Below are 12,972 nucleotides of genomic sequence, written 5' to 3' on the forward strand. Positions count from 1 at the left end.
ATTAACAGGAGACATGAGTGTGAATACCAGGCTCGATGAACTACATGATTAACAGGAGACATGAGTGTGAATACCAGGCTCGATGAACTACATGATTAACAGGAGACATGAGTGTGAATACCAGGCTCGATGAACTACATGATTAACAGGAGACATGAGTGTGAATACCAGGCTCGATGAACTACATGATTAACAGGAGACATGAGTGTGAATACCAGGCTCGATGAACTACATGATTAACAGGAGACATGAGTGTGAATACCAGGCTCGATGAACTACATGATTAACAGGAGACATGAGTGTGAATACCAGGCTCGATGAACTACATGATTAACAGGAGACATGAGTGTGAATACCAGGCTCGATGAACTACATGATTAACAGGAGACATGAGTGTGAATACCAGGCTCGATGAACTACATGATTAACAGGAGACATGAGTGTGAATACCAGGCTCGATGAACTACATGATTAACAGGAGACATGAGTGTGAATACCAGGCTCGATGAACTACATGATTAACAGGAGACATGAGTGTGAATACCAGGCTCGATGAACTACATGATTAACAGGAGACATGAGTGTGAATACCAGGCTCGATGAACTACATGATTAACAGGAGACATGAGTGTGAATACCAGGCTCGATGAACTACATGATTAACAGGAGACATGAGTGTGAATACCAGGCTCGATGAACTACATGATTAACAGGAGACATGAGTGTGAATACCAGGCTCGATGAACTACATGATTAACAGGAGACATGAGTGTGAATACCAGGCTCGATGAACTACATGATTAACAGGAGACATGAGTGTGAATACCAGGCTCGATGAACTACATGATTAACAGGAGACATGAGTGTGAATACCAGGCTCGATGAACTACATGATTAACAGGAGACATGAGTGTGAATACCAGGCTCGATGAACTACATGATTAACAGGAGACATGAGTGTGAATACCAGGCTCGATGAACTACATGATTAACAGGAGACCGTCATGCATAGACATAGACCAGCGTCAGCTCATAGCTCACCCCCCGCCCTCTGGCCTCAATGTGATCCCCAAATACCCAGCACAGTGCCCCCGCAAACAGAGGATGTGGAGAAAGAGAGCGCGAGATGGGGTAGAAGAACGTACCCTACGACACCGATTCAGAGGGAGACAGATTGGTTGCACGTTGGAGCAGGAAGTGTGCCCTCTGGTCCACAGACCGCTGAGGGGCAGTGGCAATGGGGAAACAGGGAGGGGGGGGGAGTAGGGGAAAAGGCAGAGAGGAAGTAAAAGATCCTCAGAAAGACACTGTCCTTGGTGTTGACCTCTTCACGGCCCATGTTCATTTCTACCTCCCTTACTATCTTACTATCTCCCTTACTAATTTCTCCTTTCCCACTTCTGATGACCAGGTGGCGAATTGCATCTCTGCATGTCTGGCAGACATATCAGTGTGGATGACGGATCACCACCTCAAGCTGAACTTCGGCAAGACGGAGCTGCTCTTCCTCCCGGGGAAGGACTGCCCGTTCCATGATCTCGCCATCACGGTTGACAACTCCATTGTGTCCTCCTCCCAGAGCGCTAAGAACCTTGGCGTGATCCTGGACAACACCCTGTCGTTCTCAACTATCATCAAGGCGGTGGTCCGTTCCTGTAGGTTCATGCTCTACAACATCTGCAGAGTACGACCCTGCCTCACACAGGAAGCGGTGCAGGTCCTAATCCAGGCACTTGTCATCTCCCGTCTGGATTACTGCAACTCGCTGTTGGCTGGGCTCCCTGCCTGTGCCATTAAACCCCTACAACTCATCCAGAACGCCGCAGCCCGTCTAGTGTTCAACCTTCCCAAGTTCTCTCACGTCACCCCGCTCCTCCGCTCTCTCCACTGGCTTCCATTTGAAGCTCGCATCCGCTACAAGATCATGGTGCTTGCCTACGGAGCTGTGAGGGGAACGGCACCTCAGTACCTCCAGGCTCTGATCAGGCCCTACACCCAAATAAGGGCACTGCGTTCATCCACCTCTGGCCTGCTCGCCTCCCTACCACTGAGGAAGTACAGTTCCCGTTCAGCCCAGTCAAAACTGTTCGCTGCTCTGGCTCCCCAATGGTGGAACAAACTCCCTCACGACGCCAGGACAGCGGAGTCAATCACCACCTTCCGGAGACACCTGAAACCCCACCTCTTTAAGGAATACCTAGGATAGGATAAAGTAATCCTTCTCACCCCCCTCCCCCCTTAAAATATTTAGATGCACTATTGTAAAGTGGTTGTTCCACTGGATGTCATAAGGTGAATGCACCAATTTGTAAGTCGCTCTGGATAAGAGCGTCTGCTAAATGACTTAAATGTAAATGTAATGTAAATGTACTATATCCTCTCTGTTAATATCTAGTCAGACAATAGTGTAATGAGGGTTGTGTCTATTTATCAGCAGCAAATAATTTGACCACGGTTGATGCCATTCTCTTTAAAGTGTATTTATTTTTTAAATAAGCTGTTATGGGACGGTTTTATTTACTATAACACTATTACTAATCACATTTATTGTAAGGGAAACGAAAACATACTATATGTGGCAGTAGGCCTTAAGAATAATGCAAAACATATCCTTGACTCTATCCAGCGACGAAAACGAGCCCAGCCCACTGAATGAGTTGACAAACGAATGGAATGGGCGACAATTGGGCAAGTTACTTCACAATCTCATTTCAAATGAGGCCTAAATGAATGATGAGAATGAAGAGGTGGAACCCATTTAGAACCATCGCGTAATGATGAGTTTGTGTTGTGCCTATTTATCAGTGTTGGCCCTCATGTTAATCATTTGACTGCCGCACCTTGATATCATTCTCTTTTACGTTTTACTTTGTTAAAAGAAGCGGGTTACGGCACTGTTCGATTTACTGTAACTCTGTTGCTAATCAAATTTGTTGTCAGGGAAACGAAAACATGCTACTGTTGCAGGAGAACAAACAAAGCCAGTCAGACTGCACAGCCGGCCCATCGAAAAGCTACACCCAAACTACTCCGAATCATTTCACGCATAATAAGAGTTAGCCTATAGACCAGACTAAATCGACGGTAATCTGATGAGTCCAATATTAGGCCTATCATTTGTCAAACTGTACATTAAGAGAAAGGTAGCATCACTTTATCAAATCCTCCTCCAGTCACACGCAGGTAAAACATGTTGATTTCTATATAGCATCAGAAAGAGCATATTCTGCCGTTTCTAAGACACTTACCTTTGTCAAATAACTCTCAAAATTCAAGAGGGGCAGATCTATTTACAAAAACTTTTTCCAATAATATCCTGCATTCAGCACATGACCAGCGCGCGGCAGCATTGCTCTGGCTACTAAGCAAAAATGAGTAACATAATAAACTGAACGTTTAAATATGCTATTTTGTGGTCAGTGGATGAATGGGCGATATAAACCAGACAGAAACTGACAATGGTGCGTGTGACTTCACTGAAACTGAATGGTGAGGAGGGTGAAGATGGTGATCGAATTTGACTGATCCGAATGATGAGGGTGAAGAGGATGATTGCAATTTAGATCAAAGGTGTACTGATGATGAAGAATTTTGGGCGTTGTGGGCGATCACATTATTTTATTCTAAAAGGCTGAAAATGGTGTATAATTTCATCTGGGAGAGTCAAGTCAGACACTGAGTACAACTGTAGAATGGCCCTTGGAGTTGATGGAATCGTCCTTTAATTCATGGCCACTTGCTCAGCTGGGCCAGGGGCGCTTTAATTACGTCCGACAGATCTCAACTTATTAAAAGGAGGAAATCGACCCCCCTGCCCGACCTCGCTGCTTTCTGTCCCTCAACTCCGTCTAATCCAGACATTCTGTGCGTCCATGAATCAATGTAAATCCCCCGAATCTGTTACCTTTCATCTGAACTACCTGTCGCGATCGGGAGAGTGGACCATCAGTTATAGAACACTACATAGGTATTACCGCGGAGCGCGGCTTGGAGCGCACGCTTCAAACCTATTGGGTTATGTCAACGGACAATGGTCATGGCCCTACAGATCATCACAGGCCAATTGTGCCATTGATATCTGGTTAATATGTAATGAAATGACATGCACATATGAAGACAAACCTGAAAGGATGAAATATGAAACGTCATCATTGTTTGCTGAACTGATCAATTCTGCTTTCAAAGTGATTATAGATGGAATAACGGATCACTGATTGATTTATTTGCATGATCCTTCTCATGATTATAATGAGTGGTTATGATCCTAAGTGACTCCATTCTTCATTCATATTGAACTCCTATGGAACCTTATTGCTGAATGACCTCATTCTGTTAATAACGAGAATGATTATGATTTGATTGGATACATGTTATTCTGTTTCTTTTGTGACGCAGCACAGACAAACTACCCAGTAAACATACCACTTTTTTGGTTAAAGGAATTCCTGCCTCAGTCTCATCCTTTCCTCTTGTCACCTGACCCGTGACCTCCAGTTTACCTTCACTATTGTCAGTTAGGTTACAGATTCCAATCATCTTTCAACATACAACGTGTTTTAGTTCCCAAAGGAAAGCCAAACGAAACAAACGGACACACTGACAGCATTGCAAATACTGCAGAATTTAGATGAGCTGGAGTCGGATGGAGGACGGGATATTGAGCTTGAAATCGATGTTGCCGATGAAGAGTCTTCATCTGATTCTGATGTTGACTTCGACGGTGATCCCCACTGCCACGGTGAGACAGGAGTCTGGGAGGGATGGCACGGTTTGGGTAGAAACGAGTGACGAGCTTAAGTGACATGCCGATGTTGTAGCACATCAGAGATTGATTGTACTGTTGCTCTTGCGCACAGAAAAGGAAACAGTACGTGGGACATGTCTACGGACGAACTCAAAGCATTTATTGAACTATTGTCCGCGGGACGTACGGTGCAAAGAACATGGATGTGGGGTCATTTTGGTCTGATAGGTATGGGGTTGACTTTTTCTGCGAGTGCATGCCACACAACCGCTTCAGAGAGAGCATGCCACACAACCGCTTCAGAGAGAGCATGCCACACAACCGCTTCAGAGAGAGCATGCCACACAACCGCTTCAGAGAGCATGCCACGCAACCGCTTCAGAGAGACCATGCCACACAACCGCTTCAGAGAGAGCATGCCACGCAACCGCTTCAGAGAGAGCATGCCACGCAACCGCTTCAGAGAGAGCATGCCACGCAACCGCTTCAGAGAGACCATGCCACACAACCGCTTCAGAGAGAGCATGCCTCGCAACCGCTTCAGAGAGAGCATGCCACGCAACCGCTTCAGAGAGACCATGCCACGCAACCGCTTCAGAGAGACCATGCCACGCAACCGCTTCAGAGAGACCATGCCACGCAACCGCTTCAGAGAGACCATGCCACGCAACCGCTTCAGAGAGAGCATGCCTCGCAACCGCTTCAGAGAGAGCATGCCACGCAACCGCTTCAGAGAGAGCATGCCACGCAACCGCTTCAGAGAGACCATGCAACGCAACCGCTTCAGAGAGACCATGCCACGCAACCGCTTCAGAGAGACCATGCCACGCAACCGCTTCAGAGAGACCATGTCAAGCAACCGCTTCAGAGGGACCATGCCACGCAACCGCTTCAGAGAGACCATGCCACGCAACCGCTCCAGAGAGACCATGCCACGCAACCGCTTCAGAGAGACCATGCCACGCAACCGCTTCAGAGAGACCATGCCACGCAACCGCTTCAGAGAGACCATGTCAAGCAACCGCTTCAGAGGGACCATGCCACACAACCGTCTCAGAGGGACCATGCCACGCAATTGCTTCAGAAAGAGCACGCCACACAACCGCTTCAGAGAGACCATGCCACGCAACCGTTTCAGAGAGACCATGCCACACAACCGCTTCAGAGGCACCATGCCACGCAATCGCTTCAGAAAGAGCATGCCATTGTTACACATATAATTCCAATGTTAAACTATTTAATTGAATCAAGACTAGGATTTACTTAAACTACTAGCACACAGCTCAGACACACATGCATAGCCCGCAAGACATGCCACCAGAGGTCTCTTTACAGTCCCCAAGTCCAGAACAGACTACGGGAGGTGCACAGTACTACGTAGAGCCATGACTACATGGAACTCTTTTCTACATCAAGTAACTCATTCTACCAATGAAATTGCTACAGATAAAAATACACCTTATGGAACAAAGAGGACTGTGACGAGACACACACACACACACACACGATGACATATGCACTATGCACACGCGTACAAATTGATTTTGTGTTGTATATATGTAATAGTAGAGTAGTGGCCTGAGGGCACACACTTCATGTGTTATGAAATCCATTGTGAAATATAATGCAATGTTTTTAATTGTATATAACTGCCTTAAATTTGCTGGACCCCAGGAAGAGTAGCTGCTGCCTTGGCATGGGGATCCATAATAAATGGGGATCCATAATAAATACAATACAATACCTTCTAAAGTGAAGTGGGCATTTAGAGGAGCCCTTCTACACTATTTAAATGAATGCAAATTAATCTCTCTATAGCCCGACAGTAGAGCGGTTTCAATAATAATTAGGAGATTGGAGACTCTTAGTATACACAGTGATGTTAAGCATGACTATGGGTTTTAACTAGGCTACTCCCTGCTGAGAGAGAGAGCGGTGTTTGTGTGTGTGTGTGTGTGTGTGTGTGTGTGTGTGTGTGTGTGTGTGTGTGTGTGTGTGTGTGTGTGTGTGTGTGTGTGTGTGTGTGTGTGTGTGTGTGTGTGTGTGTGTGTGTGTGTGTGTGTGTGTGTGTGTGTGTAAAGAATGAAAAAAGAGGATGAGCAGAGAGGGACACAGTCAAATAACCACATTCCATAATTGTTATCATGCAGAATTCAGTATAAGAGCTGCCGGGGAAAATATAAATGAGTCATAAATAAGTAGGCTGCTTACTTAAACTGTTACATAACAACGACATCCTTATACCAGTGCTACGGGAACATAGCCGAAGGAAGGTATTTGGGGGTGGGGTTACTGCAACAACAACAAAAAGTGCTAATACAGAACGAGTAAAGGCCCATTGCACAACTTGAGTTTTGTTTGCCCGCGCTACAGTCGGCTATATTGGTTTGCTAATACAGGACTAGTAAAGGCCCATTGCACAACTTGAGTTTTGTTTGCCCGCGCTACAGTCGGCTATATTGGTTTGCTAATACAGGACTAGTAAAGGCCAAGTGCGCTACTTTTTATATTTAAAGAGTGGTGCTGTTCAGTACTGTCACCTCCCTTACATAGCCACTGGAAGTAGGAGTGCTGTTCAGTACTGTCACCTCCCTTACATAGCCACTGGAAGTAGGAGTGCTGTTCAGTACTGTCACCTCCCTTACATAGCCACTGGAAGTAGGGGCGCTGTTCAGTACTGTCACCTCCCTTACATAGCCACTGTAAGTAGGGGCGCTGTTCAGTACTGTCACCTCCCTTACATAGCCACTGGAAGTAGGGGTGCTGTACAGTACTGTCACCTCCCTTACATAGCCACTGGAAGTAGGGGCGCTGTTCAGTTATGTCACCTCCCTTACAGAGCCACTGGAAGTAGGGGTGCTGTACAGTACTGTCACCTCCCTTACATAACCACTGGAAGTAGGGGTGCTGTACAGTACTGTCACCTCCCTTACATAGCCACTGGAAGTAGGGGTGCTGTACAGTACTATCACCTCCCTTACATAGCCACTGGAAGTAGGGGTGCTGTTCAGTACTGTCACCTCCCTTACATAGCCACTGGAAGTAGGGGTGCTGTACAGTACTGTCACCTCCCTTACATAGCCACTGGAAGTAGGGGTGCTGTTCAGTACTGTCACCTCCCTTACATAGCCACTGGAAGTAGGGGTGCTGTACAGTACTGTAACCTCCCTTACATAGCCACCGGAAGTAGGGGTGCTGTTCAGTACTGTAACCTCCCTTACATAGCCACTGGAAGTAGGGGTGCTGTTCAGTACTGTCACCTCCCTTACATAGCCACTGGAAGTAGGGGTGCTGTTCAGTACTGTCACCTCCCTTACATAGCCACTGGAAGTAGGGGTGCTGTTCAGTACTGTCACCTCCCTTACATAGCCACTGGAAGTAGGGGTGCTGTACAGTACTGTCACCTCCCTTACATAGCCACTGGAAGTAGGGGTGCTGTACAGTACTGTCACCTCCCTTACATAGCCACTGGAAGTAGGGATGCTGTTCAGTACTGTCACCTCCCTTACATAGCCACTGGAAGTAGGGGTGCTGTACAGTACTGTCACCTCCCTTACATATCCACTGGAAGTAGGGGTGCTGTTCAGTACTGTCACCTCCCTTACATAGCCACTGGAAGTAGGGATGCAGAGAGTGCTACAGCACCCCTTGAAAAATCTGAGGTGGAAAAAATGAATACAAACAAAACAAAAAAAAACATATATATATTTATTATGATTTTTCAGGGAGTGCTGTTGCAATGTGAGGGAGGTGATAGTACTGTAAGAAAATGAGATGAGAAAAGGAGGCTGAAGAGAGAGAATGAGCTCCTTACAAAGTTACATGGCAATGGATAGGAAAGTGCTGAAGGGACTGGTGCTTGCCTGCAATAAGCCAAAACGTTTTAGGCAGATAAAGTAAGGCAACACTTACAAGGAAAAACACCAGAGCATGGCTGAACTGGTATTCAGTGCAAGCTTTTAAGGTCTGTCTCTCTCACTCTCTCGCTCTCTCACTTCTATTATATTCTGTATTTTCTCAACATCAGAACTATTCTAGATCAAAACACAGAACGATACAATTGACTAATAGCGATACATAAATAACAACATTATTACAAGCAATTGCCTAACAACAGTAAACTGAACTATATGCTTTGATGTCTTGTTCTGCACTACAGTCGATTTGTCCCCTGGCACAGAATATTTCCATCTACAAGTCTGAACGCGTCCGCTTCCCTAAAGCCCTCGTTCTCAACCCTTTTCCAACCAGTTTGCTAGACGTTTTCCTGTTTACCCGAAAACATTCCAAGTCCAGTAACTATATTCTCCAAGCCATAACCTAGCGACAATCATTTGTTTAGGCTACACATCCCTGAGGGAAAGAGGGCGGAGGTCACAAAATCAAACCGCGCGCAACAACTGTATCCATCATCAACACACACCAGCCAAGTTTTTTTGATGAAAACATGAAGGCAAAATAAGATAATAACACTTACGATTTACTAAAGAGGTGAAACATTGCTCCACGGAAACCCGCACGGATTCCCCCAAAACACACCACTTCAATTCGGGTCGCAATCCTACGCGCGCTAATCGCAGCTTGTTTTCCGACTATTTTTGCATCCCTGGGAACGGGCCACAGCCTGCCATTTGAGTTACCATGCACACGGACTCCGAATATAGGCTGCTGTAGTCCCGAGGGAGCGGTCTGCTCTTCCTCTCTCCACATCCCCTTTAAACAGATTTTAGCCCTCCTTTTCATGGAAAACAACGCTGATGCGTATTGACAGTTTATTTCGGAGAAATAAAATAAATTGCATTTCATATATCAGTAGGCTACTTATTTTCTAATGTCCTGTAGCCTAAATTGTAAGGGGGTAAGGGGTACACATCAATCATGACAAACTGATTAATAACATAGTTATGTTGCTAACAATAATTTAGTAATGAAGCAAAAAAAAACTGATTTCACTTTGATAGGATTGTTTTATGACTGAGGACACAGTATGAGTGATGGACATTGGACACCCAACTGAAATACTGAATCAAAGAAGCACAAAATCACAGCCACGTGGAGGTGGGGTGCTTACCAAGGGTATGGAGAATCATACAGTCAATAGCACCCCCAACTACACAGAATACAGATGACATCATCAACCAAGTGCTACCATGGATACAGATGTCAGTTTAGTGCTACCACTCCTAAGGGAAGGTAAACTGATCCTAGATCTGTGCCACCAATACAGTGGCAACCTGTCATTCAGGGCAGGTGGGGTTGTTTAATTACTTAAAATCATACAATGTGATTTTCTGGATTTTTGTTTTAGATTCCGTCTCTCACAGTTGACGTGTACCTATGATAAAAATTACAGACCTCTACATGCTTTGTAAGTAGGAAAACCTGCAAAATCGGCAGTGAATCAAATACTTGTTCTCCCCACTGTATGTATACTGTCTGTACCTAAGAAAATAATCCTAAGTGTATGTTGTGTAGTAAACTGTTAGGAGCCCACGTGCCTCACCCTAACAATTTTGCCTACTGTTCTGACTTGGTGGTTCACATGTAGCCTGTAGCCTGTTTTAGAGAAATTATTCATTGTTTACTATATGTCCCCTTTATTCATCCTATGGTTCGGACTTGGTGTACATGGAGAATATTGTAAGAATGGCCTATGTTCTGAATTCCGTTGCTGTACATTGAAAAGTGCTGAATAAATAGTTATATTGGCTTAATCGAAATTACGGATTGCCTCTTATTTGCTTGTCGTTCCCTTATGCCATAGTTTGTACATCTCAATTGTCAGTAGAAAGCACATTTGTTTAAGCAAGTCAGCCATATCGGCTATGTTTTTTGAAAGGGCAGTAAATGAGGCTGAATGAACTGTTTCGCTGCCAGACAAGAGTCCGCTGAAAGCCAGGAGTAGCAGTAGTAAGATGTTGGGACTGCTGTTGGGACTCTGCTGTTGGGACAGTTTTATGTAGGCCCTATGAGTTTGTGGGCACCATTAGTCACCGTTATAGTGCAATTCATGTAATTTTTTGTGTTGTGTTGTGTAGTGGCTTTGCTGGCATGCATTAAAAAAACATATTTTTGGAGTTTGCCCCACCAAGATTGACATGCTAAAATAGTTTATAGCGCACTACTTGTGACCAGGGCTCATAAGGCTCTGGTCAAAAGAAGTGCACTGTATAGGGAATAGGGTGCCATTTGTAGTGACTTCAAATGACAGAACACATACAGATGTTTGCGCTTCCAGGAGGCAGAGAGCCTCCAAACTGTTTAAATAATGAAGCGCAAATTGAGCCAGTGTTTCATGTAAGCGAGTCAGAGTTAATACAAGTACTGGTACTGTACTTTCAAAATGTATACTAATTCAGTGGATGTGTAATGGTTTCTGCTTGATGTTACTGCAAAACCTGGTAGTGGAGAGGCAGACTAATGATCCTGTAGACAGAGGGCCATAAAGTGTACGAAAAGCTTAGCAAGAAGAGTCTGTGTCAACATTGGACACGTAAAAGGTAGCTTAGGTGTAACCAAGGCGCTGGAAACCTTACGAAACAGTGTCCTTACAACAATAGGCAAGCAGAGAGGAACTCTAATCTGCCTCAAAGAACCCGAAACTGGAGGTTTGGTAAGTTGACTCCTCTGCAGTAGATTGGTGTAGCTTCTAATCATAAACAAACTGTCCAGGTCATTTTTTTTTTACAGCAGGCAGGGCTGGTTAACGTCTAACTACAATGCCATGGTAAAGGACCTAGACTCTGGAACAATACATTGGGAGGATGTATTCATTTCTCTAGGTTTTGTTCATATTATAACCCTAATACATTGTGTTGTCAGACTGTTTACAATCAAAATGCAAAATGCCATTGGGGAACTACTCTTCAAGTATGTTTGTGTCCAGTGTAGCGAAAGGCAGACCCCGGTGGAGAAAATGTCACATCTCAGTGGGCCTTGTCCAAAATACCCATACTAGCACACTACATACTTAATTACTGCAGTGGGCTAAATTAGGGTCATGCAGATTGCTTCTTTGTAGTCTTAAACACGTTGAAACAGAAGTATACACCTCACACACATGGTTGTGGGCTTACAAAAAAAAGAAGACATCTGCACCATGTCAGATATAGTGTTGAAATGTGTTACATTTGTAGTTTGCATCCCAATATAAACCCTTTAAGTAACATCACAGAAGGCTGAAATATTTATTTTAAATAACGTTTATTAGTTAGGAAATTACGAAAAAATATTATTAACATTCCACCCATGAGGCCACTAGGTAATTTGACTGCAGGAAATACACTGAAAACTATGTACTCATTGTCGCATACTATTTAGCACTTTGTTTTTAGTAAAAAGTATGCAGTATGCCACGGTAGCAACGCAGAGCGGCTCCAGAGTAGAGTAGGTGGGGCGGGGCCGAGTGTGGTGTGGATTTGTCCAAATTCAACAGACATACGTCGCATTAACCAGCCTGATAATAGTTCATTTCCTATTCCATTAATTTCTCTCAAATCTGAATAGAATAGGAATGGAGTTATAGGCCTACTTAGGCTGGTTATAGGCAGACAGTCACATTTGACTCACACGGTAGTAAACATTATAGCCCATCTATCCTATTTAAAAAGGACTGAAGACACAAACAGCTCATTTGGTTCCATTTCAACATATGCTTTAGAGAAACTCAAGTGCTGTATATGAATATATACATTCAATCAAATAGCCTAGTACACACACCAAAACTTTTCACAAGTTCAAATCAAAATGCTATTGCACAGAACAATTTGGGTGTATTGCAAATTCAGAACCACTGGACTGCAACATAATAAACTAAAGCACTGATCATTGGGAACGAGATCAGAAGGACTGGTAAGGCTTGATCCATACGTTTAAAAAACAATAATAGGTAGCCTAAAAAATGTAAACAATCCTTAACTCCAATCAAAAGGCCTGGTTAACACGACATAAACAACGCAGCCACATCCCGAGTCCCCGATGCCGACACATTCAGAAATCAGGAGATGGTTTAGTATTTAGTTTAAAACCTCTGACGAAGGCCAAGAGAACAATAAAACATTTTTAATTTTTTAAAATTTATACCACTTTGGGTATAAAAAAAGACGATGTAGCCTACTAATTTTAAGGGGAACAAAAACTACTTAGCCTACATTTGAACACCACCGCAGATGGTTTGCTATTCCGCATCTTCCCAACTAAGTATCCTAGTTTTGTTGTTTGGCTATTTG

The 12,972-nt window shown here is 44.3% G+C and overlaps 1 protein-coding gene across 6 annotated transcripts in view; it reads right to left on the reverse strand.

Moving 5' to 3' along the window:
- Positions 1-12,972, reverse strand: part of LOC124007230 (disabled homolog 2-interacting protein-like) — a 230,101-nt gene that overhangs the window by 78,892 nt on the left and 138,237 nt on the right. The window contains exon 1 of one of the 6 annotated variants that reach the window (XM_046317644.1): positions 9,222-9,357. The exons of the other annotated variants lie outside the window; for them this stretch is intronic. Within the exon in view, the coding sequence (XP_046173600.1) occupies positions 9,222-9,244 (23 nt within the window). The 5' untranslated portion in view covers positions 9,245-9,357. Of the gene's footprint in view, positions 1-9,221; positions 9,358-12,972 lie in introns of those variants that run through there. 6 annotated transcript variants of the gene reach the window in all.

Source organism: Oncorhynchus gorbuscha, linkage group LG20, assembly GCF_021184085.1.
Source record: "Oncorhynchus gorbuscha isolate QuinsamMale2020 ecotype Even-year linkage group LG20, OgorEven_v1.0, whole genome shotgun sequence".
Lineage (NCBI taxonomy): Eukaryota > Metazoa > Chordata > Actinopteri > Salmoniformes > Salmonidae > Oncorhynchus > Oncorhynchus gorbuscha.